The following is a 26,119-nucleotide window of genomic DNA, read 5'->3' as shown; positions in this document are numbered from 1 at the left end:
GTTTATACTCCTGTTCTGTTGTACCATTGTATGGGGCTTATGCGCCAAGCACAGGAGGTGAATAACAGCTGGAAAAGATTTTGCCGACATTATAAAGTTTGGACCACTACCCCAAACTCAGAGCTGACTCCAGAAATATTCTTCCTCCCAAATAATATTGGGCAAATGTAGCAAAGAGGAAAAATAACAATCCCAATTCAGTTCTGGTACAATTGCATTCAAACCCTTGAAGTTTCTTCATATAGCTGGGACTGAAGTACCTCACTGAGTACAAATATACTCTGAAAAATCAGATCAGCAAGAGAACAAAAAAAGGATCAATGTGGTCAGGAAGGATGTGTTCTAGCTTGAGGAAATTTTTCATTTCCCTAAATTATTCATTTTAGTGCCCATGGGAGGCTTTGAACCCTGGCTTTTGAGACAAACTAGGGAAGAGATGCTTTGTTTTATTAGGTTATAGCATCAATTAGTTTGTTACTGATAAATAATGAATTTATCATATAAACAAATATATAATCTAAACTATATTTGAAAAAGTAAGCTATTAATTTGAAATGAAATTATCTGTAACGAGATTATAGATGAGGTTAAGGGTGCCTCATTCTTGAGAACAATTTTCTTTCAACCCCCCAGTCTAACCTACAGCCCTCACAGTCATTTATCCAGGTAGCCAAATAGCTATTCATGAAGTCCTGTATGCTATTGCAGGCAAGTCAAGATTGCAAAACTGACTTAGTCCTTGTACAAGCATTACAAATATGGAAAATTATTTCAATGCTTGCAATTATTTCTGGATTAGTCATTCAGTAATTACAAAATGAAAAGCTAAGTTTGTATCCATAGTTTATTTAGTAAAGAACTAAAAGTAATAAGTAAATCGGGTTACAATCGAACTTCTTATCAACTAGACTTGTGACTGCATTCCCAGTACATACAAACTAAGCAGAGTTAAGAGCCTTACAGGAATGTCATGCTGGCAGCTTGTCAGCTGTGATATCTTGTCCTTGTGGTCACTAGATTTTAGCTGCAAGGTGCTGAGCAACTTCTGTGGGTTCCTCAGCACTCCCACCTGTGTAAGGGTAGCTGAGGGAGTTCACTTTCCTGTGTGATGGGATTCATAATGGTAGGAAGGTTCTGGTTCTCTGCTAGATGAGGAACTGAAATGGACCTCTGTTGACAACTACCACCACATTTCTTAATTTCTCTGACAATTTTATTTCTGTGGCAGTTTGCATCTATGAGCAAACATCTGTCAGAGAGAAATCTGGAATGTATTTTCATTAATGGCCCAATATGCCTCATGCTTTTTTCTTAGCTCATTAGATCTGCATCCATGGTAGCTTTTCATGTACGGTACTGCTATTAAACTTCATGAAAATAAGTAGAGCAAAGTGAGAAACATTAGCAAATACTCCTCTCGTGCCCCCAGGTGTACGCTCCTTTCCTGCTCCACTGCCCTGTCTGTTACTCACCAGTAAGCTACTTGAACTCTGAGAGACTTTTAAACTCACTGAAAGTAGGGAAAAAAAGTTTCTTATTTGTTGATTTTTTTGCTGTTTTGATGAGTTACTTTGGCTCACAGAGTAGTCCCTTAGGAACTCTGGAGCTGGCATGACAGTTCTGTAGCCAAAAGCTGAGAAGAATACCAGGGAGTGGGAGTAGAGATACTCCGTATTTATTGGGGGTAACCTATTAAACTGAGTCATAACACTTCATGAAACCATACCCAAATAAGGGTAAGATAAATTCCATTAGTAACATTTTGAAACATTAATTTTATGCCTTAAATGCATTTTTAAAAGGTAAAAAGGTAAATGGCATCTAATGAAAGCAATTTTTTGAAACTAAGCTATTTTGCACAACAGAAAAAAAAAATGTCAGGGAGAAACCATGAGTTTAAACAAAATAAAATGTAAAAAGCAATCCATGAAAGTGAATGCTAAGTATGCAAAATTAATGTAGTAAATTATTTAAATGCTCACATTTTTGAAATTAGTACTTAAAAAGATTTCCTCTCCTGTCCTCTCCTCTCCTCTCCTCTCCTCTCCTCTCATCCATGTGTCTTTTACCCTTTTCTTTCTTTTGCCTCCATTTTCTTTTTACCCCTTCACTGTTTTCTGCATGAAAGTAGTTGGTCTGCTCACTCGTAAGGCAACTTCACTTGGTGCTTGCAGTTCCCTGTTGCCTTTGTTCATGTCACAGAAAATGAGGTGTTCAAATCATTTTACTTTTGATGGATGGCAGAGTCTTTGTTGTGAAGTTGGAATGGCTCCACAGGAATTTGTCCTCATGAGTGAGGAATGTGACAAAAGAAAAACAGTGTCAAGTATGTTCTCCTCCTAATTTTTAGGATTGCTCTTTTGATCATCTGGCGTGATATTAAAGAGGGCACAGCACAGGCTGATGACGAGCAATGCAGTAGCTCTTTAATCAGTTTGAGCATGACTTATTTAATCAGTTTTTGTGGCAGTCAGAAAGCTATGGGTGTTTGTGCAGAGTGGACATTCGTTAGTGTGATTATGCCAGTCCCAAGGAGTCCTGCTAGGAATCCTGCTGAAATGTGTTGGGGATACAAATTGTCCTTATTAACTTATTAATACACTTAGACAACCTGTTGGTAAGTGAAAATATTGTGTTTGACCAGCATAGCATTCCAACACAGGAGTCAGCTGTATAGTGCACAGAACCAAAGCTGCTATCGCTGATTCAAAGTGGCTCAACTTCAGCTCGGTTTGATCCAATGTTGTCTATAAACAAAGGTACACTAAAGGAGTAGCTCCTGAGCCCCACTGCAGCAAAGAAACCACCTGATGTTTCCTTCTACTCACTTGTACTTGCACTGTATACCTGCAAAACACTCCTGTGTCTGTCTGCACTCTTGTTCTGTGCAATTTCTGAAGTTACAATAGACTTTGCAATAAAATTTTATTTTACAATTATTTTAATAATATTTGGGGTTTGGGGGAAGAAGACTGATCTAAACCCAGCTTTTTTCTTTGAAAGACATTTTCTACACTCATTCACTCTGTCGGTGTTCAAACATTGACATTCAAAATTGTTTTTAGGCTTAGCAGTCCCCATAGAGGCATGCTTGCAGTCTGCCCAAACAAATATACATACATGCTGTAAAACAAACTAAAAAAATCTACTCTGTGCCTTTATTTCCTCTGTGTTGTCTGTCTGATTCAGTGCTTGCTCTTTGTGAATTTTTGGACTGTAGCATTGACTACCCAGTTTTCTTTTTGGACTTTTTTTTCCTTGACTGATTGGAAAGATGTCACCTGAGGCTTCTGAGTAAAAGCTTTGCTCCTTTTGTTGGAAGACCAAAACATAAGAAACAAATCATCCAAGAAAAAAGGTAAAACATATTAGCACTGATCAAGAGTTGAGCTCAAGATCCAAAGAAGGATCCTTCATGAGGCTCCACTAGGAGACTGAACTCTCTACCCTTGACCAACACCACCTGAAACATGAACCACTACCTTGCAAAGACAATCTGCCCTTGAAAGGTTGCACAGAAAAAAGAATAACTAGCTGACTGCATCTCTTCTATATCGACCACATACAGAAGCAACTGTACTAGCTGCTTTGTGTAGGTGAGACTGCCCCAGGGCTCCCTTGACATAGTTTATAGCTTCAAGTGACAAAGCTGTTTCATGAAACTTGTCCACTTCTGTTAATACTCCATTTACTGCAAGAGTGGTATAGCTGATTCTCACACACTACTTGAGTCTCAAGGAGGCCTAACCAGCACTTCCTCTGGCTGGAGTTACAAACACAAAATTAATTGCTGCTGTTGATTCTTTGCTATGTCTGGGACACAGAATTTAGCTGTTCCACCCGTTCCTCAGTTGTAATAATTACTCATTTATAGCCTGAGACTCAGAAGGTGTCATCACAGGTACTAACTACACTGAGAGAACCTGCTTCCTGTTCCCCAGTCGGTAGTACATGGACTTAAGTTTAGTTGGTTGTGACAACATGCAAGCTGCTGTAGCCAAAACACCTCATTTAGGATCAGAGATGTTCATTGCATGCACTAGGGTTGTACTGATATATTTCTTCACTGATTTCAAAGCTAGTTTTTAATACTTGGCACTATTTATCTACTCACCACCGAGAAGCTCCTGTTGTAGGTCTTGTTGGTTCAGCTTCACTTTTGTACTTACTCATCCATCTTTTTCACATCAATTAAAATACACCCAGAGCTTTCCTATTCTTTTCTTTCCTCCTTCTGCCCTCCTTCATCATCTCTGTTGTCTGAAATTAAATTGCAACGTAGCTTTGAACATAGGTTAAGATCACCTTGCCTATTCTATTTAGCTTTCTATTATACCCAATTGCCTTTGTCTACAAGCCCTGTCAATTTTCAGGACACTTTTTTTTTTGTCACGAGAGCCCATTTAGATTCAAGGATCTTTACTTACAGTTGTTTACACCATGAAAGTGTATGTGAACAGTCAAAGGAAGAAAGTTTCTTACCAGCAACTGCACTTTCTTTGATGTGTGATGTCTTTGTGGATATTTATAACCCACCTACTCTTTCCTTTTGCCTCAGCTTCAAATTAAAATGCTGTGTTCTGCAGTTGGGAGGACCTGTGGGTGGAGTGTGCCTTCTGACCCCGTATATTTTTTTTTGTATAAACACAAGGGTGAAGGAGCCGCACCTCGAGTACTGTGTTCAGTTTTGGGCCCCTCGCTACAGGAAGGACATGGACGTGCTCGAGCGAGTCCAGAGAAGGGCGACCAAGCTGGTGAGGGGTCTGGAGAACAAGTCTTACGAGGAGCGGCTGAGGGAGCTGGGCTTGTTCAGCCTGGAGAAGAGGAGGCTCAGGGGCGACCTTATCGCTCTCTACAGTTACCTTAAAGGAAGCTGTAGTGAGGTGGGGGTTGGTCTGTTCTCCCACGTGCCTGGTGACAGGACGAGGGGGAATGGGCGAAAGTTGCGACAGGGGAGTTTTAGGTTGGATGTTAGGAAGTACTTCTTTACCGAAAGGGTTATTAAGCATTGGAACGGGCTGCCCAGGGAGGTGGTGGAGTCGCCATCCCTGGAGGTCTTTAAAAGACGTTTAGATGTAGAGCTTAGCGATATGGTTTAATGGAGTACTTAGTGTTAGGTCGGAGGTTGGACTCGATGATCTTGAGGTCTCTTCCAACCTAGAAATCTGTGTCTGTGTCTGTGTCTGAGGCACCCCTATAGGAGGTTGTAAAACTAAGAAAAATTAGGTTCAAATGTGCACTGTAGAAAAAAATAATGCATGTATCTTTCATAGTTCCAGCTACTGTTCAGCAATCTTCCCCTAAATTTGGACACCTTTAAATTGTTCCTGAGAGTGATCACCATATATTTTAATCTAACACAAGATTGGCTTCAATACTTTTTTTATTGTTTGATATATTGCTAATATATTTAGCTCTGCTTTGATTTTCCTGTAGTTTGCAAGAAGAGAAAACACTTCTGGAAAAAGAATATGAAAGAATTCCAAAACAAAGTGTAAGTATGAAACATGGGAAAAGCCATGTTTTATGTTGTCAGCTAATGTATTAAAATATCAATGAAAATATTTTTACAGTGTGTAGTTCTAGAGTTCTTTCAATTACATAGAAAAATTAACAGTATATCATTCAGGTTCGATAACTCTAGGGCAAGCAGTACATACCTGATTCATAAAAGATCTCGATATTCTTAAGTTTACTCAACAGTGTTTTTTACTGTATTCAGCAAATGGATAACGTAAAGATAGCTGCAAGTTCTAGGATGTGAATATGGAAAATTCATTTGCAGACAGAAATCCTGATGAATTCATGTGTGTTTGTTGGAAGTAAAATTCTGCTTATTATTGATCGTATTTCATACCTTGTTGTAAAAAAATGTTATCGTAATTCAATGCCAATGAATTTTCTAATAGCACAAACCTGCAACTGTAAAAGGGAAAATAATAACCTGATCTTCTACTTCATTTTTAAAGGAAGCAGATAAGAGAATTAAAAAGTTGAAAGAAAATTGTGACGAGCTCAGCAAAGAAGTAATTCAAAGGAAAGCAGAAGTTAATGCAATGAAGGAAGACATTTTATCCAGGCAAAACCTGATGTTAATAGACAAGAAAGAAGTGGAAAAGCTTCTAGAGAACCAGGATAATTTAAAAGTAACACAAAATTAATTATATCTGTGTGTGTGTGTATCTGTGTGTGTGCACGTATGTGTTTATGGGTACATGCATTTGTCCAAGGGAACAGTGAATCCTCTGGATGTTGTCATTTCAAATCATTAAATGTACTTATTTAATCATTTTTCAGTAAGCATGAAACATGTTGCTGTGCTATTTTCACTATTATTCCTTCAGGAAATAATAAAAATCCTGGGTTTGATAATAAAAAATTGTTTCAGAATGCCATGTTTGCTATGCTGTGTTATTGAAGACTGCTCTTCACTTAAAACATATGCACCCAGGTCTTTGCAATTTTCCTTTCCATGGTATTGAGAACATATACAGACATATTAAGAATATTCAAATGTATTTTTTATTTTGCACACATAATGACATGGTAAATACCATAGCAATTAGTTTCTGCAGTAGCAGCTACTATTCCCTGGGACAAGCTCAAGTAATTTGTAAATACATTTCTTGCCTAGTTTCACAGCAGTTCAATGGGAATATTAATTCTTCGAACTCACACCAGATTTTGAGACTATTAACCTAACCTTTCTGTTTTGTTGCTAGGATGAGCTAGTTAAGATCCTTGGTGTTCCAGCACAACTTGGAAAAGAAACTGAGAAGATAAATTGGAAAAAAATGTATGTTTTCAATAAATAATTAAGTATATATGTATTACTTATTTTCATCCATTTGTTATTGAGACTTTACATATAGTTGGTTAAAATTAAGATCAACATTTTCAAAAGCATTTACAATCCAGTTAAAATCCATGCACTGTACAAAAAAATATAGTATATGCAGTGAAACAATTTAAGATTAAATACCTTCTTCTAGTGGAAGGTGTCCAGGCCCATGGCAGTGGGTTTGGACTAGATGACCTTTAAGGTCCCTTCCAACCCAAGCGTTCTATGGTTCTACAGAATTTAAGTACAATGAGGAACAACTTAGAACAAAGCTTAGTCGAAAATCGCTTAACCATCTTACTGCACTGCAATAATACGTATCAGATCTACTTACTAGGTTTTAATAGATAATAATGCTATACTATGTATACTGTGTAATCCAGCAATTAACCTTTTTTAGATATTCTAGTCCTCATTGACAGCATATTAATTTATCTCTGTTGGCATCAGTGAAACTGCAGCAGTTTTCACAGCTGACAGTCTGGTCTGAGCAAAATAACCCCTTTCCCTCAGTGCTTATGCAGTTTTTTAGTCAGGTGTGTTTTACTATGAGCTCCCATCGTGAATTCTGGTGTCAAATATTTCAGCTGGGAAATGTAAGCCAGCCTCTAGCCTTTCATTTCTCTATTTTCATGTAGCTGTTTTTTCCTCCATCAGAGCATGACGTGCTGCTTTCTGCATCTGTAAAATCTAATTGTTGCTGTGCAGTGTCAGCCAGGTCACTCCCAGATGCTGGCAGTCAAATTGCCATCCAGCTGAACAGTGCTTTTTGTGCCCTTTTAGTTACACAGAAGGTTTTGTGTCTCCTGCTTGCAGTCCCAATTTGTAATATAGTAATTACTTGACAATGTTAAGTTTCTCAGTTTTTAAATTTATGTAATGGTTTTTCTTTACTTTCTCCTCAGTACTCTGCTTAATGTAACTGTGCTGTAATAAATCTAAGAAGTTTTCCCTATAGAGCTAGAGGAAAGCAGTTTTGAAGAGTGGGTGCGTTGTGTAGATTATTAATGAGGTATTTAAATGAGTCTTTCTACTTAAGTGATATCACAGAATGAACTCGCCAGAGCTTCCAGCCTTGGGAATCATGTTTAGAAGTGTCACAACCCTGTACCTAGTCATGGTGACAGAAGTCTGTTAACTCTTTATAATACTGTCAAGGTGCTAAGCTACCCATTAGTCTCATGGCAATTTTATCGTTGAACTGTATTGGCACTTTCAATGCCAATTTTCAGTGTATGTAATCTGTTTTTGAACATATCAAGTAGACAGCTATGGCACTGAAACACTTTTGTGTGTCCATGAAAACTGACAACTTTCATTTTCACATATAAGTACACATGTAGAAATGTGAACTTCTACTGTTTTGTTAAAATATATCCACAGTGATGCAGAGAAGAAGAAAGAAGCCCTTAATAACCAAATACAGGAGTTAAACAATACTCTAAAAGCCACTGAAAAAAGGATGGAAGAGATTTTGCAAGAAAGAGAAGATGTAATGGAGGAATTGGATGGAAAACAAGCTTTGCTAGAAAGCAAACAACAAGAATGCGTTGCTCTGACAAGATTGCTAGAAATTGGCAGAGAGAAGGAATCAGCAATCCTAGCAGACAGGTTAGAGCAGTAGACCTAAGCTGTGGAGTGTGAGCGAGCACTTCTCTGTTCTGAAAGATCTTTTCTCTGTTTTATTGCTTATGCTTTCAAGTTTTATGTTGCAATCAGTGCAGACTAGAAATTATCAGGCTTGGTTTTGACTTCAGAAATGTCTATATAAACTGCTGGAATCTAGGATATGGCTTGAAGAAAAAGTTAAAAGGCAAAAGTATTTGATAAAATCCTGGGAGAGTGAGACTCTAGGTTTTGCTCTGAAAGGGAATATGTTTATCTCTCCCGTGAAGATACTTTTTTTTTTTTTCTGTGTAGCCCACAGAAAGTAAACTAAGCAAATTAATTAAATAAATAAATAATCAGTATTCTCATTTTCAGATGAGCATTGTAAATTTCTGACCCACATACTCCTGAATTTCAGTGGGGACTGGCCACTTATATCTTTCATATTCCCTTGAAATTATGAGCTTAGATATACTTAATAAAGTAAAATAAACTCTTAGGTTGATTTCAAGCTTCACATTATTCCTTCTTTGCAAAGAAAGATGTATAGTTGCAGTCATTGCCATACCCTCAATAGCAATGCTTTTGCTTTTGAAATCTTGTGTTAGATAGTGGCACAGTAAATTGAAATGTCTGAGTGAAGCAACCATGTAAATATTCCCTCATACTAAAAAAAAAAAAAAAAGTGTTTTCCTCTTCTTCCAGTAATAATTTATTTTCTATAGACTTTTTTTTTTTAGCAGATTTAGATTGAACAGGTTGTGAAACCTCATTGACATAATTAAGAGTGTTATCATTGATTAAAGCTATCAAAAAGTTACCTGCTAATTTTAAAGCAAGCAGTGACAGTAGTTTATAACTTTATCTTGCTGCTCATAGATAATTAATGCAGTACTGAAACCCCATTAAAATGATCATGCCTGATTGATACATGTCTTGCTCAAGTTACCTGGTTCTAAAATTCTCTATGTATCTAATATAGAGAAGTTCTGGATTATAATTTAAAAAAATGTATCTTGGAGAAAAAACAAAAACATGATATTCTCATTCACAAGCAAACAATGAAAGACAGAGAACTGAGAAATTTAAAGAAGATGGAGTTACAGCTGAATGTGATTTATGAGTCTTTGGAACAAGATAAGTCACAGCACAAGAGACTCAAATCAGAGGTCTGTATGAACATATTTATCATAAGAATTCCAAATTTTCTTACAGGAAATCCATCTATGAAATCTTTTGACTGGTCCTAACAGAAGAAGGAGAGAAGATCGTTCTAAGTGTGTGTCTTTTCTGTGTTCTATGCACAGAAAAGTATCACGACTGTTGCTATGACTAAGGAGGCTCAAGGTTTTATAGCTGTAACAAAAATACTGCATCAAGCTATATTGAGCTATTCTTGAGGAATGGAATTTAGGCTGGGAACATCCTAATCAAAGAGACCTGGGAGATTATTGGCACTGTGGCAGCATGTCTTCCTTTAATATACTGCAAGATTATGGTCATTTTAGAAGTGACATAGTACAGTAGCTTGCCCATTGGCATCAGAGAAATTTGTATCTCGCAAATAAAGCCAAGTATTGCATGAATCCCAGGTCTTACATCAGATGACAAAAAGATTCATCTTTTTTAAATTTGAAGATTGCTGGCACATTGTTCTAAATAATTTATAACGCATTTAACATTGTTCTTGGGGGCAGGAAACTAGCCCTACGTAAATTTGGTATTAAATGATATGATATAATTCCCTAATTCATTTCCACTCAAATTTCTCTTTTCTCAGTTCTCTCCCTACATTACTATTTCACACATTACTCTTTTCATACTGATTTACTCTTTCTGTTTTATTTATTCTGCTTTCATTTATTCTGCTTTTAAAGAGCAGTTTCATTCTGTTTGTCCATTTGAAGCAATTCCTTTCTTTTCTCGTTCACATTCTTTCTTAAAAAAAAAAAAATGTTTACAACTTTTTCATATTCTTTTTCTCTCATCACTGATTCTTCTAGTCCTTCTTTCTTAAGCTTTTTTCCTATATCCCTTCCTATACTGAAGGTCAATCTTATAAAATTCATCTTGCATAGTCAAGTAAATATATTTTTTTCCCAGGAGAATAATTTATCAATTATCTGATTTAGAAGCATAAGGGGTTAATGTTTCCTAATTTGATATTGTCTCACTGCATTTTTTTTTATCCTTCTAAGCAATTCAGGCAGGAAAAAAAAGTCTTATTTACATCACTGTAAAATTGTTTTTACTGTCTGAATAGGGGATATTCATAGATGAAGTTGAAATTTCCTCCTGAATTCACATGTGTATTAATTACCTGGTAATTACAGCCTACTTGGGAAGGGGAGAAGCCTTATATAACCAGACAAAAAAGTTTTAAACTGAGTTTCCTGAACTGTTGATTAAAGGGCATGCTTATATTCCAGACTTTGATATTAAAGCTCATACTGAGATTTTGTTCAGTATCAGCTTAGAGAATCTGAGAAATGTTTGTTTTTTTTTTCCTGTGTTCCTATTGAAGAAATATTCCTGGAGGGAGAATCGCAATTGTTCAGAAACATGTAATGTCAAAACCAAATGCCATAACTCACTGACAGCCGTGGTTAAAGTTCACTGTCTTGGGCGAGATCCCAGCCCAACCACAATACACTGTGTGAAAGGGCTGGAGACCTGTAATGGGACCATAAAGTTTAAATTGCATTGCAGAGGATTCCCTCAGTGCTAAGCCAGGTTATACTGCAGGCTTGTGTGTGTGTTGCCAGTTGCAGCATCATGAGGAGCGAGGGAAAGGGAATGCTGGTAAGAGATAAAAGTGTAGTTACAAGCAATGTCTTACTCCAGAAGTTACAGGATGGTATCAGAACATAACCAGACCAGCAAAATATAGCCTTTTTAGCCCACCAATGCCATTCTCTGATTCTCTTCTTTGCTCTTTTAGAAGAGCAAATGTGAAAACACCCCTGCCCTGCAGCACGGTCAGTTCAAATGCAATATTGGGGTGCGAAAGACTGGAGCAGCCAGCTTAATTCTACTTTGCATTTGCTATCTTGAGATGGTTTTCATTTGGAAGACTTGGGAGCACAAAAGTTAAAATATGTTAATATTTAAGTAGTTCAAGTGCCTGTTTGACTGATGTAAGCCAGATTTGCATTTATTCAGTGTGATTCCAAGTGAAATTTTCACCAGAATTAATTGCTAATATAAATACTGCAGAAACAGCAGTACATCAGTGTGCCCCAAATTTCTCTTCAATTGTCTGCAGAAGTGCAGAACGACTAGTTTGTAGAATAAGGAAATTACATGAACACTTCCTTCAAATGTGTTTTTCTTCTTGTTAAGTTGTGAAAGGTCAGCTATTGCTAAACGTCGACATTCTGTGTGAAAGAGAACTGGCGGCCCTGGCTGCCACCAGCCCCAAAGCAGGGCTGCTGTTCCTCTCCCTCCGTGGACGTGCTTTCTTCTGGCAACACAATGCAAAGACAGCCAAAAGTGCCTAAGTTTAGTCCTGTCTGGTGTCTAAGGACAAGAGTCCTTAATGGATTAAAGATGTTTGTATGAGCTTTCTACATTTAGACTCAAGAACTGGATGGCATCTTTTGAATCCCATCATGGAAATGTGGAAATGTCTGTTTACAGCTGCCACAGCCTTTTGCACAGCAGAAGTGGTAATGAATGCAAATGGTTGTAGTGGGATTGTTCAGATGTATTTTAATCAGAAAGTAATTTCTTCCCTTACACGTTTCATTTTAATTTTATAATAAACAGATTCTCCCATATTGTACAAAAAATATATATAGCACAAACATATAGCACATAACCGTGTTATTTGCTTGGACTTTCTAAAGGCTAAGGAGGAAACAGGAAAATCTTACTTTAACAACTTAAAGCAAAAAAAAAATATGATAAAAAATGACACATGCATGAAATAAAAACCCCATTAAAATTATTGGTATTTTCTTCCTTCAGCAAGGTCAGAGTTAACATATTTATGTAATTGGTTTTTCTGTTTTTTTTTAATTGTGGCTTATTTGCTGAAAAGAATAACAAGTGTAAATTCAGTTACTTAAACTGGGCTTTGTGAAGTTCAGTGCTTACGGTTAAATTCTGAATAGAAAACCTTGAACAACTTGCAAGTATTGCTGAGGAGCTCTACTTGACAACCAATAACTCTTGGATTAGGTACTATAACAAGACAGAAAAAAAATCATTTCATAATGTATGTAACTAATTGAAACAGATTTTCTGCATTTTACATTTTTCACATCTTTTGTTGGCATCATGCAGAATGTGTGATTTATTTTTGTAGGCAGAAGCTATCCCTAAAAGTAATGAAGTACTGTTAGAAAGAAGACGAGAACTGCAGAAGGAAATTGAAATGAACAAGAGAAGTTTAGCTGAACAGGTGATGTGTTCTGCTTTCTCATACTTACTCACTGTAACAGTTGCTTTACATCCATGAGAATAAAGGGAATGAAGAAAAACTGATGAGAGTTTCTAGCTGCATCTTTCTGGTGAGACAACATGCAAGAGTATTTTCTTCAGTTTTAAAGACTGGTTGTTTGTCATATTTAAAAAACATTTTTCAGTGTTACTGGTCACATATTGGAAGGTAGAAAACATATCTTTTTTCTAGTTTAAGTCCTTCTGAATATCATTAACTATATTGCAGCTAGAAATATGATGGGTATAAATTTTCTTTGGGTATGACACAGTATCTTGTTAAAACAAGGACAATTCAGAATTGCTAAATTATAATTTTTCATCTTCATAGTTTTGTTATTTCATAGAATCATGGTTTGTGTTGGAAGGGACCTTAAAGACCATCTACTTCCAACTCCCCTGCCAAGGGCAGTGACACCTTCTACGAGATTTCTCGATGCCTGTCAAATATACTGAATATGCTGTGGAAATGCAGATTCTTCAACTGTAAGAGTATTAGTACTTGCCACTATACAGATGACTTTATAACAAGCAATATTTTTCAGACATAACTTTTTCTTAAGATCATATTCTCTTATCTTCTTACCCTCATATACATTTTCATTTTGTGCCATCTTTTAATTCATTAGCTTTTTCAGGTGGAATTCAGCTTAGTTTTGAATACATATACAAAGGTATTTCCATATCACTATTTGTGTATGCGATATGTTTTTAATGGACCACAATAGTCAGTAATGATCTATATATATAGTTGGTGAAGCCTGGAAATAGGTTTATTTAAAGATTATAGAGGGATGTAAGTGGATTCAAAGATTACACAAATAACTGTTCTGATCATCTAACCTGACCACCAGTACAATACAGATCAGAGAAGTTCCCTGAATTAACTCTTCATTGAACTACAGTGAAAACTTAGGAAAAGTCCAAATCTTGATTTTAAAATTGCCAGTGTGGGAGAGACAACAACAGTTCCTGCTAAATTGTTTTGATGGTTAATCTGTGTTAAAAATGTGTGGTTTTTATCATCTGAGTTTGTCTAGCTTTAGCTTTCAGTCACTGGATTTTGTTGCGTTTGACCTCTAATTTGGGAAGTCTGTTATCAGATTTCTCTTCACTTTATGGCTACAAGAGACTCTGATCCAGTTGTCCTCTCATTTTGATTTAAAGAGACAAAGCTCTTTGAGATTCCTCATGTAAAACTTGTTTTCCAAACCTTTTGTAGTGAAGATTGCTGCATACTCCAATTTTGTTACTTTTCTATTTAATAGCTGAAAGACCTGCTAGATTGAGGAAGAGAAATTTCCTAGGTGATAAGATATTTTAACTTGTTGCTAAGGAATTATGCATAACATTTCAGCTGGTATCTTTAAGGCAGTTTTATTATATATTTATATTTAAATCCATGTAGCCTGTATATTTGTGTGCTTTGCAGATAAAACCAAAGTGTTTCAAACTTCAGGTTTGTCAACACTGATGCATCAATGCATAAGGGACTGAATTTGCTTTTCTTCAGGAAATGATATCAGATATGGATGCCCGCACGTTAGATGAATGTATTGCTGAAGAGAGACGGCTTTTCAAAGAGCAGGAAAAATACAGAAATGAGTTATCCAGACTTGCACATCTGACGTGGCTCAAAGTTGAAGAGAGGGGGCAAAAATGTAGGGAAGTTCAGAAAGCCCAGGTAAAAAATTATATCTCATATAATTGGAAGACTGTTCTAAAGTCAAAGCTGGTATAAGGAGAAATTAAATTACTGGTGAGGGGAACCTTACAGACTCTCATTTCCCTCTTCAAAGTTCCACCACCACACAGGAAGCTCACAATTCTCTTGTTTTAGTGGCAATTTATGGTGCAGTGCAATAGTGTACTGCAATATCACAACACAATTGAAACAAGGTGTTTGAAAGGAGGTTTTCTTTCTAAAGAATAAAATAATTAATTCTGAAAGAAAGAGGCAGAAAAGCAGATAGCCTCAGCTGAGATTCTCAGAAGTACAACAACCATGTGTTTTATTGTGCAAATATATGGACATTAGAAGATAATAGACCTGCTACTTATACCAAGGACAGGTGCCAATTTTTATTTTCCTGATACGCTTCAAGGTTTAAGTCATTCTATTAATTTGAAGGAAGAGGGAAAGAAAACTTTTTCTTCTGAATAGTCACTGGGTTTGCTGGCATTATAGTATCATGCATGTCCTATGATTTTGCACAGTCTGCACTAAATACCAGGAACAAACTGATTACACTTTCACAATGTACGTCTGGGTTAAAATAAATCAGATAAGCTACCCCTTTAGCACTTTGGGAATATTTGACTGTTTGTACAAATAGAGTCAAAGAAGCATGTCAGGCTTTACACATTTGTTAAAAATAAGTCCATAAACAGATAAAATCATAAAGAAAATAAATTAACACACCTGACCAGAATTGCAACCGAAGATCCACCAGCTTTTCCTAATGCCAGTACGACCTCCTATCAGTGGGAGGTGAGAGAAGGCCTGTCCACTAAAGGTTAATGACCCAGACTATTAAGGGCTGAAGAGAACTGAAATCAAAAGGTAAGAGCCCTAACAAAATGTGTGTCATTCTACTTGATCATCAGTAATTGCTTAAAAGGCAGAAAAAAAAATAAAAGAAAGAAAGAAAAAAAAAAGTGAAAAAGGAATTTTATTTGAAAATGTGACCAGAAATTCAAGGTACAATTTCAGTGGTGCATATGCCAGATAATTATATTGTGATGGAAAGGCTGATTAACAGAAATAATAGAACTCCAGATAGCAGGGGACCAATCATTTTAAGATGCAGCATCAAATCTATTATCTACATTAACAAAAGTCATTGTAAGATTAGTATACATAGAAAGACTGTGTTCTTTAATGTTACAGTAAAAGTATTTCATTATAATTAGAACAAGTTCTTGGAACAATTCTGCCTCACTGTCTTTTCCTCATCTAAGAGGAGTAGCCATTTGAGTTCCTTCTTTGAAGATATTTCTTTGAAAAATCTAAAGTTTTTAGATTTTTAGATTAGAAAACTCTAAAGTGCTTACTGAATTCTATTTTACATTTCAGATACAACTCCAAAATAGTGTTAAAGAAATAAAAAGAAAGGATCTTGAAATAGAAGTGTATAAAAAGAGGAAAAGAAAAATCCAAAAACAGTAAGAAAATAATAATGATACATTTAATAAAATAATGCATTTTATAAAAATGTATTTAAAAAAATACATTTAATAAAATACAAATAATTTTAATGTTATAAAATAATAATATTTTATATTATTTTATATATATATATTTATATATTATATATTATTTATATTTTTATATTTTTATTTATATATTTATATATTTTTATTTGTTTTTATATATTTTATATATACAATAATTTAATAAAATACAAAAAATACATTTAATAAAATAAGGCATTTTTATCGAGATAATGTGTGCATTAACTTACAATAATTAATTCTTTTACACTTGTCTTTTCTTCAGACTCCAAGGATTTGCTAAAATATGTGATGTAATCCAAAATGAAAGGAATAAATGTATAAATTTGGCACATACTGCTCAGCAGAAAGCAACTGAAATTAGAAACCGGGTAAAATTGATAGGAAATGAAATAGAAACTCTAAGGAATACTGTTACAACCAAAGAAAGGTGAGTTTTAACTAAGCTATAGATCACAACTGTAAAAATAGGAAAGAATTACAGAAAATCCTAAGAGATAATCCAGTTCAACTTCAACTACGCCTATTTCTTCCTTGACAGCTTTTACCCTGATTTTTAAAACCTGATCCAAACAAAAATGTTGCAACACCCTTACATAATCTGCTCCAATTTCTTATCACCCTAACAATTCACAATTAGGCTGGGCATCACTGCATGGCAGGGAAGCATTTTTGAAGTTTGTCTGGCATCTGTCTCACTTTCCTAACCCTTGAAGGGAGAAACTGTCACTGCATTTCCTTTGTATTACAGTTCTCAAGTCTCTAGCATCTGAATAAGAACAACACTGTTGCACTCTTACTTGCTCATCCTTAGGCAAAAATGAGGTCCAAAACATAAGCTATTCCTCAACAGGCTGCTGCATTGTACTAGTAAAGGACTCACTAGCTAGTAACGTGGCTGCCTAATTATTAAAATAGAACTAGGTTTCTTGGGTCAAATTCAGACTGAAGTCTATAAGGATAACATTTATTTCAGATCAAAGAAAACATGGTTTCGATTTCCAGACAATCCTAATCAAAATGAAAGTTTGCATTGACAACAAAGAGGGTGAGGAGGAACAGTTGGGGTGTGATTCTATTTCTTTTCTCCTGGATCACTATTTAGTGGAGATGCCTTTTTGCAGTCTTTTTGTTATCCTAGTGATGATATTCTGCTTGGTGCTATACAGATGGAATGACAGTGTCTCTGAAATTGGAAGCTGGGAAAGAAGGAAACTAGCAAAGAGTTAATTGTGCATACAAAGAAGCACAGCCAAAACTGAGTTTACAAATAATTTGTTTTGCCCCAAACTTTGTTTTCTGGTGCCAACAAAAAATTGCACAACCAGACCTAAGAATGTATTCAGGATACATTCACTCAAAATATATTTTGAATCTGCGTGTAGCTTGATTTCAAAGTCATGCTGGAGAAAGAGGGAAAAGAAGTGGCACTTCATTGATTTAAGTCATTTTGTTGAGATGCACAAGCTTATATTTTGTGCTAAAATTGTTGCGGTCTTCCCAATAAATTCCTGCTGAAAGGAGGAGAAAGGCTAAAAAGACGGGTATATATATCATCTAGACATCAGAAATAACTTATTGTTGTATACTGGACCATACTCCAGTAGAGAGCCAACAGACATTTTGATTTCTGCAAACCTGGATTTAAAAGTAGCTAAAGGTAATGAATTATTAGTAATTCTGTACCCTATGGGAAATATTTCTAATCCCAGTAATAGACTTTAGTATCATTGTATCCCTGGCTTAACTGCAAGCTACACAATTTAGAGGACAGAGCATCTGTCCAAAAAGATAAAGGCTCTTCGTAAATTATTTGATAATACATTGCATTTCTGCAATACTGCCATTTTTTCACTCTGAAACTTGCTTTACAAAAGTTTAATTCAATACTGTAATACCCTCTGGACCTGGGAAGTGTTATACACACAGGCAAAATGAACCAGAAAGAAGCTCACAGCTTTGCACGGAGTAATTCAGCAGCTTAATGCTGGAACCAAGGATGGGAAACGGGATATTTCATTTGCAGTTCTGTATTTTAACAGGGGACAATACTGCTTCTTTCACTACCTCTTTCATACATTGACATGAATATCTTCCCAGTGTAGCTAAAGTAGTGTCTTGCTCAAGAAGTGATACTTACCACAGATTAAATGCAGAAAGTCTAAGTTCCTTGTTGTTAGCAAATAAATGACCCAAGTGGCAACAAGAAGCTGTCTTGAACAAGGGACCATCATCCAAAGGCTAGCAGGGTCTCTTGAAATAACGTGTTCCTTTCTTCATTTTTATGGATCTGTGAGAGGAGCTTGTCACTGATCAATGTTGTGATTGTTTTGTTTCTCAAAACAGGATTGTTTTGAGACAAGGGAGATTTTGAAACAAGGGAGATTGATAATGTCCCTTCTTGTGTTGTGGTGTGCTATAAACCTGGAGACCTTATTTAAATATTGCTCTTAAAATGGAGAGAAGGACAGGTTTTCTACACACGAAGAATTCCCATCATAGTTTATACTTCTACTCTTGAACTTTATTCCTTATGTCCCCTTGGGCTACCCAGTAAAGGATAGAGCTGTGGTGCAGGGCTGCATTTCAAGCACTTAGCTGGGCTGTAGTCCAGATCTGTTCAAGCTGGAAAGAACTCGTACAGAGAAGCTGTTCTCAGAGAGACTTTCTACCTCTTGTAGTGTGTCTGCCAAGCAGAGTGACATAGAAGACCCTTTGTGTATTTTAGGAATTAGTTTAAGCTCTGCTTTTAATAGCTGAAATTACTTTCAATTTAAAAGGACTAAACTTTCCTGTTTTTTTGTTATGTTAAAGAATACTGCAGAGACAACATCTGAAGAATACAAGTAATGTAGCAATTAAAGACAGTCTCAAAACTGATTACTCCAAACTTCAGCAAGTCATGGATGAGATGAAAGAAAAGAAAAAGCAACAGCTTCTGGATCTTGACAGACTTACCAATATTATCTCCTGCATTGAAGAGGAAATTGTGCAGCTACACAAAAAATACGAAAGGGCTATTCAGCAAAAAAATGAGAGGTATACACATAAATTTGATGTAATAAAATGTGTGATTTTGAAATTCATCAGTCAACAATATTTTTCAACTTATGAGCAAGTCTAATTATGAATACTACAAGGCTGCCTTACTCCAGTGCTTCATAAACAGCCCACCTCACTGCAGTGCCATTGCTGCTGTGCATTTTACAGGTGTTTGTTGTTTCTCCATAGATAAAGACAATTGTTCTTCAGAATTTTTACAGAACAGTACCATAGCTTATCTACTGAATGCCTGGAGAGCTTGTACCCCCCTGCTCTGTTTGGGCTTTGTGTATATCTCTCGTATAAAAACACAGTTGTAGAGCTCTCTGATCCTGTTAATCCACTTTAAAAGGAATGCTTACAGAGGCCAGAAGAGCTTCAAAAATCATATGAAACACCAGGGTAACCTTTGCAGTTGTGTGTTCTCTAATTTTGACATTGTAATCGTTTTGTTCTCTATTTAAAGTGTCGTAATGATATCAAAATAGCATTTGTGAAATTGTGGTACATTTTCCTAGATTATTACTATCATCTTTCAAGCTTGCCAGTTATGTTCTTGAACAGAATTCATTGAATATGAGCCAAAAATTTTTAAGTCTTACCTTCTGGGCTTATTGCAGTGGTCTTCTGCTCAAAAGTCGAGAAGAAGAGGTATGCATTTTATATGAAAAAATAAATATGCAAGAGATGTTGTGTAGAAATGGAGATATTGAGATGCAAGCTATGGATGAAAAGATCAGTTTTCTGAAGATGAAGGCAGCTGAGAAGAAGAGACAGATTAAATTTTGGTTTAAAGCACTACCAACAAAGAAAGCCCTGGATGCAGATTTGGTGGTACTTCAGATACAGGTTGGTGGGAAAGAAACCTTTACCTTTCTGTTTGTTCGTTTGATTGTTTGTTTGAGTTATTCTATATTTTAAAACAAAGCACTGATGCATGTTTTTAACATCACATTTGTGAGTTTCTAGCTTATGACTCTGACACTTTGCCTTGCACATACCAAACACTGCCTCGCTATGGAATCTCAGCTGGTCCTCCCCATAGTCGTAAATGTCAACATGACTAAACTGGAGAATAGTACTCATGGGGAAAAAATGGGAATGGAGATAAAATTTGTTGAAACTATTGATGGGGGTAGGTGGAAGGATGGGGATATACTTAGGTCTTCAAATTCCTGAAATAATAACTCAATTCACACTTGACTGTGAGCCTACTCTGGAAACTCTGCTGCTCACAATGATGCCATGTACATTTTCTTCTACACAAAAACAGTGTGAGTTTTAGTTCTAGTTACAACATGACATTAAACAATTAACAAACTGCAGTGTTCGTCATTGTTCTGGACATTCTTTCCTTGCTTTCTGAAATGGCTCATTTACTTTTGACCTTATCTCCAGTTGGTAATTTTTTCCATACATACTCAGTTAGTGCCTGCACAAAATTGTAAATTATGGTGTACCATTGCCATCTGTAATTGCTTGATGGGAGCTGTGACTCACTGTTAAATAGTGCTTGCACTATTCTGTTACTTTTGGTCTTTTAAAGAAATTATATGCTCTGCTAAAAGAATAAAACTTTCTATAATACCTTATACAAATCATATCCCAAAGAGCTGTACTGTGGAATTACAGATTTCAATGGTGAATAGAGAGAGTACGAAAACAACGTGATAGACTAAAGAAAATAAGAGATGTTTAAAGGTAAGACTTAGAATGAGGCTGAGAGTCACAGAGACAAATGCAATAATGACGGGCAGATAGTTTCTGAGAACTAAGAGTCAGTAGTGAAGCTTTGATTTTTGTGTTCTGCATTCCTGAAACTTTCTCCTTTGTGATGATGGTTTACGTGAAATCACAGTTAAAGAGAAGCTGCTGATACAGGCTCTTTACGTCTTCTTGCTATAAGAGCATAAAATTAAAAAGTAGGAAAATAGTGTTGTGAGGCATGGAATAGTCTCAATAAATGTTCCCAAGTCAAAGATTTGTCAGTGAACAATAATCACAATTGTGATTAATCAAACAATCAGTTCTCAGCTTTTTTAATGTAACTAAATACTGTGGTTACTGAAGCTGCATTACATGATTCAAAGTGGCCATGAACACAGCCATCTCCTTGCGCTCAGCCATTCTAGCATTAGTACTGTTCCTCCTGCTGGCAATAGCCGTTATGTCTAGTGAGAAACAGTTTCAAACCATTTGGCTTTATCTCCATGATTCAAATAAAAGCCATAAGCCCAAAGCTGAATTCTGGTGTTGGTTGCAAAATTCAGCTCACTAATTTCTGTCCTGATTACAGCTTTGGCCCCAGGTTGAAATCCAACTCACTATCTGCTCTGTTACAATGTGCCAAGTATTTTACAATAATGCTCATTTGCACAAAACTTTGATTTGGTGGGGTCAATACAGACCTAAATCACTCATCTTGTCTGTGAATCCAACCTCTGATGCCAAGCTGAAACCTGAAGAGTTGTTACCAGCTGCTCCAACTTTAAGTTCATGTTAGGAGCCCACTGGACAGATTATCCAAATAAATGGATATGGTCTGTTTATTACTGGAAAGAGTTAGGTGTTCTTGCCTACAGAGGAGATCCTGATAACCTTATGTGACAAGGAAAATGTTCCTCTTGGAGGTCTTTATCCTGGAGGCACCTACCTCTCCCCTTTGATTACATAGGAAACTTTGAATGATGTAGGAAGGGTACCTCAAAAGGCATCTACATCTGAAATACAGTTGGACTATCTGAATTAAGCAGGACAAATTCTGTACCTGCTCTTCTTAAATTTTCTTTTCCCCCTTTCCTACCCTTCCTGTCTTCTTAAATCTTGAGTATTTTCTAAACTTTGTAATCTTATTCTTTTCTGTACTGTTTTTCTCCTCTCCTGCATTTCCCAATCTTCCCATTTCCCCAGAACTTCTTTCTTTTTACTCAATCCAGTGGTAAATTAAACTTTCTGGTATTGCTTGCTGAATGATCTTCCAACAACAGATATCATTTCATATATGGTAATATTTCAAATATAGAGGGACCTGAAATGAAAACAAGCTTCAGCATCACAAATTAAAAAATATTTCAATATTTGCTCTTTGCTTGCATTTGATGGAAAGCTTTTGATTTTTTTTCAGAGACGTTGTTTGAATTTAAGTATCACTTATTCTAACCAGATGCATTCATCATCACTAAATTAGCTATTCTGAGATGGGTTGCCTATTGCTGCTGGAGGTGTACCTCTGACCAGAAGGATGAATGAACACATTGTATTCAACAGGCTACAGCAACCGCCCCCCTGTCTGGGTGGATGTGGTACCCACTGGGGAGTGGAAAAGCACAGATGGGGGCTGTGTGATGAGTCTAGAACAAAAATTTCATCTGGGTCTCTCATATTCCACATGAGCTGCTTAATCATCAAGCTCATGGATGTTCCACTCTTACACTTCCACACCAAAGGCTGCACATTTCCACAAAAGAAAGCAATGCTGATGAATAGATTTTATCTAATAAAATACCAGAGCTGCTCTAAGCCAGTGCTAATAATGTGGACCAGGTATTTTTGTTACTATCAATGTAAAGTAGTGAAAATAGAAATATTTCAAAGTACTTTATCTGACACAGAGTACCTGGTGAGGTTCTAAGGCGGTTTTCCACAGGCCTAAAACTGAGTAACTTTTTAATTTTGATTGCACATGAATTTTCCTGCTGACTGAAATGACTCGTGAAAACCAGTCTGCCTTCATGCATCAATGAGAAATACTTGGCACTAATCATTAATTAGTCCAACAAACAGACCCGCTGAGCTGGCAAGGTGCTCTAGGTGGCACCTCCATGCCTCAGACCTAAGCTAATGTACTGACAATCTCATAAAGGCATTTGGCATAAAAATTTATCCAGGTTTTAATACTGCCCCATGAAAATCTACAGACCACATCATCCTGCTTCTGCGTGCGTTTTTCTGCTGTTCCTGAGAGGGTTGAGCTGGTCTTTCAAACCTCTGCTGATGGAAACTCCAGTTCCCCAGGCAAGCTGTCCCAGTGCATCCTTAACAGAGGAAAGATTTTCTTAACCTTTAGCCTGATCCTTTCTTGCTGCAGTGTAAGCCTATTGATTTTTTTTTTCTTCCATCCATCAGGGACATGACAAACAGATCATTCTTTTCCTCCCTGCAGCAGCATTTCATGTTTCTGGAATAAAGTTAATCACGCTCCTCTCCCATCCTTTTGTTAGGCTACACAACCCTACTTCTTTCCATCAGCCCTTACAGCTAATGTTGCTTAGATCCTTCTTTTCTGTCTTCTTTTTCTGTTTTATTATTTTTTTCCTTGACACGCAGTGCCTAATAGCAGTGGCTGAGAGTGAGAGGATTCATTCAGGCATCTGGCTGGTTGTAATTCTGCTTATGTATCCAGGTATGACAGTAGCCTTTCTTGCAGCAGCACATCTTGATTCACATTCACCCTGCAAGTATACCAGGCCATTTTTTAAGGTATCTAATCAGTTGGCCTTTATTCTGTATTCCTACAGATAATTTTTCCTGCCTATATGCAGCACCTTGCATGTGTTGTTTGATATAATTTCATTTGTTCAAACCTTTTTTCAGATCATTTGGGATTTGAATCATCTGCTCCAAAATATTTGCAGTCTCTCTCAGCTTACCCTCATTCTACTGATGTAGTACTTGCCTTATATCTTCGTCAAGACCCTGTTTCCTTAGCTTGTTTATGAGAATATCATATGAAACAATATTGAAGCTGTGTAAAAACCAAGCTGCATGATATCTACCGTTTCTCATCCACATACCCATTAAATTTTCATGGTAGGTAATTGGACTGGTTCGGCATGACTGTGCTGGCCAATGTCCACACCCTTTTTATTTTTTAGCTATTTACAAAGGAAGCTGAATGACTTGTTCCAGATTTATTCTTCAGAAAGTGAAGTTATCAATGTTATCTATAATTCTGTACCTCCATTTCCCCCCATTTTTAAAAATAGGTGATATTTTCCCTATTCTAGTGCTCTAGGCACCTCGCCTGCCTTCTCTGAGCTTTCCAGAAGAAGCACCAGCCCCTCTACTTTCCCAGAGCAGTCCTTTACCTGGTATGTGTTCCCTCTTGCCTGTTTATTCTTCAGCAATTCTTCCTGTTTCGACTGTTTCCAATCAAGCACAGCGAGCCTCTCTCGTGGAGCCTTTTCCTATGCCCTGTATCAAATGCACTCCAAGAAAGAAGGGTGGGCTTTTGGGGGGGGGGGGGGGGGGGGTTAAGACTTAGAATCTCTTAGAGCTTAGCTGAAGTTCTGCCCAAGGAAAATGCCACAACTTAGGAGAACATAAAGACTGTCACGTTACAAGTATAAATAGACACATAATATCATGGTCCATACCAATTGTGCTTTGCTTCCCATACATTTGGGTTAGCCTGCATTTAATCAACCCCAATTCATATTGCATACAAAAGTAAGTATTTAACAGGAAACCTCTTACAGATTTTTGTTTTCCTGGTTTTGGCAGTGTTTGTTCTGCATTAGTCTCTCCTCTCCAAAGTAACCATTCAGTCCCAGAAAATCTGACCTGGTGAGCTGTCCCTGCTCTCGTTACGGGTACACTGCCTCCGACAAGGTGTTTGCAGCTGAGTTAGAGTTGAGCTATTTGTCCCTAGATACAAAATACCTGGCAGCATTGCTGCATCCTGTTGTTTGTGTTCGTCCTGTTCTCCCGTTCTTCCGCTTGGAATTCTCTGTGTTGTTGGGCTTGGGTTTTAGTTGCTTATTAAAGAGTAAGCAAGAACAAATCTTGCAGTACCCCTGAAACTAGCTGCACAGTGAATGGCATACATTTTAAACCAAATCACAATTTGACAAGGAAATTGTAGTTATTTAAGGTTTTTACTGTTGGCTCTTAGAGTAAAAGAAGGATCTGCACAATGCTGCTTTGCCAGAAGTGTTTAGAGCAAGCGCCCTGCTGCTGTTCCATCACCACACGGGACTACCCGTCAGCTTTCCTTTCGCAGTTAAACACAAATTGTTCACTTCAGTGAACCAGCCCCATCCCTGTAGCAACAGCTAAACATTTACTCTGTATTTCTGGTGACCCTTCATAGATTTAAGAGCCAGTGACCACTGTTTCCTTGACAGTGTCATCCCCTGTAGCTGGAGGTTAGCATTTATAGCAAGTCACGGGCTCATGTCCCGGTGGTGCCGATAGATCAAGGTAGTGTGGCAATGTGCTGACAGACAGCCAGGTGCGTATCAACGCGCACAAAAACCATGTCCAGACACTTTCAGAGAGGAATGTGGATTTCCATCTGTGTATTCTGGGAAGTGGCTTTCTCTGGAAGCTTCTCATGTCAGAAGGGTCAGGGAACACCTGCGCTTCGGGTCGCAGCAGCTCCCAGCGCTCAGTGTCACCGCCGAGTCACGTCAGGATACGCGTCCAGGCACTCGAGCAGAGAAAACGTGGAAGCCTCCAGGCACGAGACCTTCAGCACTCGGCAGCAGGGCGGCGGGATGCCCAGGCTGCCAGCCCAGCAGGCGCTGCCACATGTTCTGGTGGCACCTGCGGGGCTGAGCTGAGTGCGGGGCAGCAGCCAGAGGTGGTGGCGACCAGGGTGGGAGAAGGATGCGGGCACCAGTGAGAGTCAGAATCACAGAACGGGTTGGACTGGAAGGGACCTTAAAGTCCACCCAGTCCCAACCCCTGCCATGGGCAGGGACACCTCCCACCAGACCAGGCTGCCCAAAGCCACATCCAGACTGGCCTTGAGGGCCCACAGCCTTCCCCGGGGCTTTCCTCCCTCCCCTGGATGGAGAAAAACTGCCTGCACCCCCCCAAGCAGTCAAGCTGCCCTCCCCTGGGCAGCAGGCACAGAGGGCAGCCCTCAGCACAGGCTGGTGTGGCCCAAAGGACATGGTTTGGGATAAACCACCTGCGGCTTTCATCCAGGCCACCCAGCAGAAGCTG

General features: G+C 37.5%; 1 protein-coding gene across 1 annotated transcript in view; it reads left to right on the top strand.

The window, feature by feature from the left end:
* Positions 1-26,119, top strand: part of CCDC146 (coiled-coil domain containing 146) — a 78,123-nt gene that overhangs the window by 46,710 nt on the left and 5,294 nt on the right. The window contains exons 5-15 of the mRNA XM_035549309.2: positions 5,437-5,494; positions 5,970-6,146; positions 6,723-6,796; positions 8,225-8,452; positions 9,432-9,618; positions 12,759-12,854; positions 14,406-14,576; positions 15,969-16,057; positions 16,392-16,556; positions 18,941-19,165; positions 19,789-20,017. Coding sequence (XP_035405202.2) covers positions 5,437-5,494; positions 5,970-6,146; positions 6,723-6,796; positions 8,225-8,452; positions 9,432-9,618; positions 12,759-12,854; positions 14,406-14,576; positions 15,969-16,057; positions 16,392-16,556; positions 18,941-19,165; positions 19,789-20,017 — 1,699 coding nt within the window. The remainder of the gene's footprint in view (positions 1-5,436; positions 5,495-5,969; positions 6,147-6,722; positions 6,797-8,224; positions 8,453-9,431; positions 9,619-12,758; positions 12,855-14,405; positions 14,577-15,968; positions 16,058-16,391; positions 16,557-18,940; positions 19,166-19,788; positions 20,018-26,119) is intronic.

Source organism: Cygnus atratus, chromosome 1 (assembly GCF_013377495.2).
Source record: "Cygnus atratus isolate AKBS03 ecotype Queensland, Australia chromosome 1, CAtr_DNAZoo_HiC_assembly, whole genome shotgun sequence".
In the NCBI taxonomy this organism is placed as follows: Eukaryota; Metazoa; Chordata; class Aves; order Anseriformes; family Anatidae; genus Cygnus; species Cygnus atratus.
Note: the sequence above shows the minus strand (reverse complement) of the source record. Positions and strands in the feature narration are given on the sequence as shown.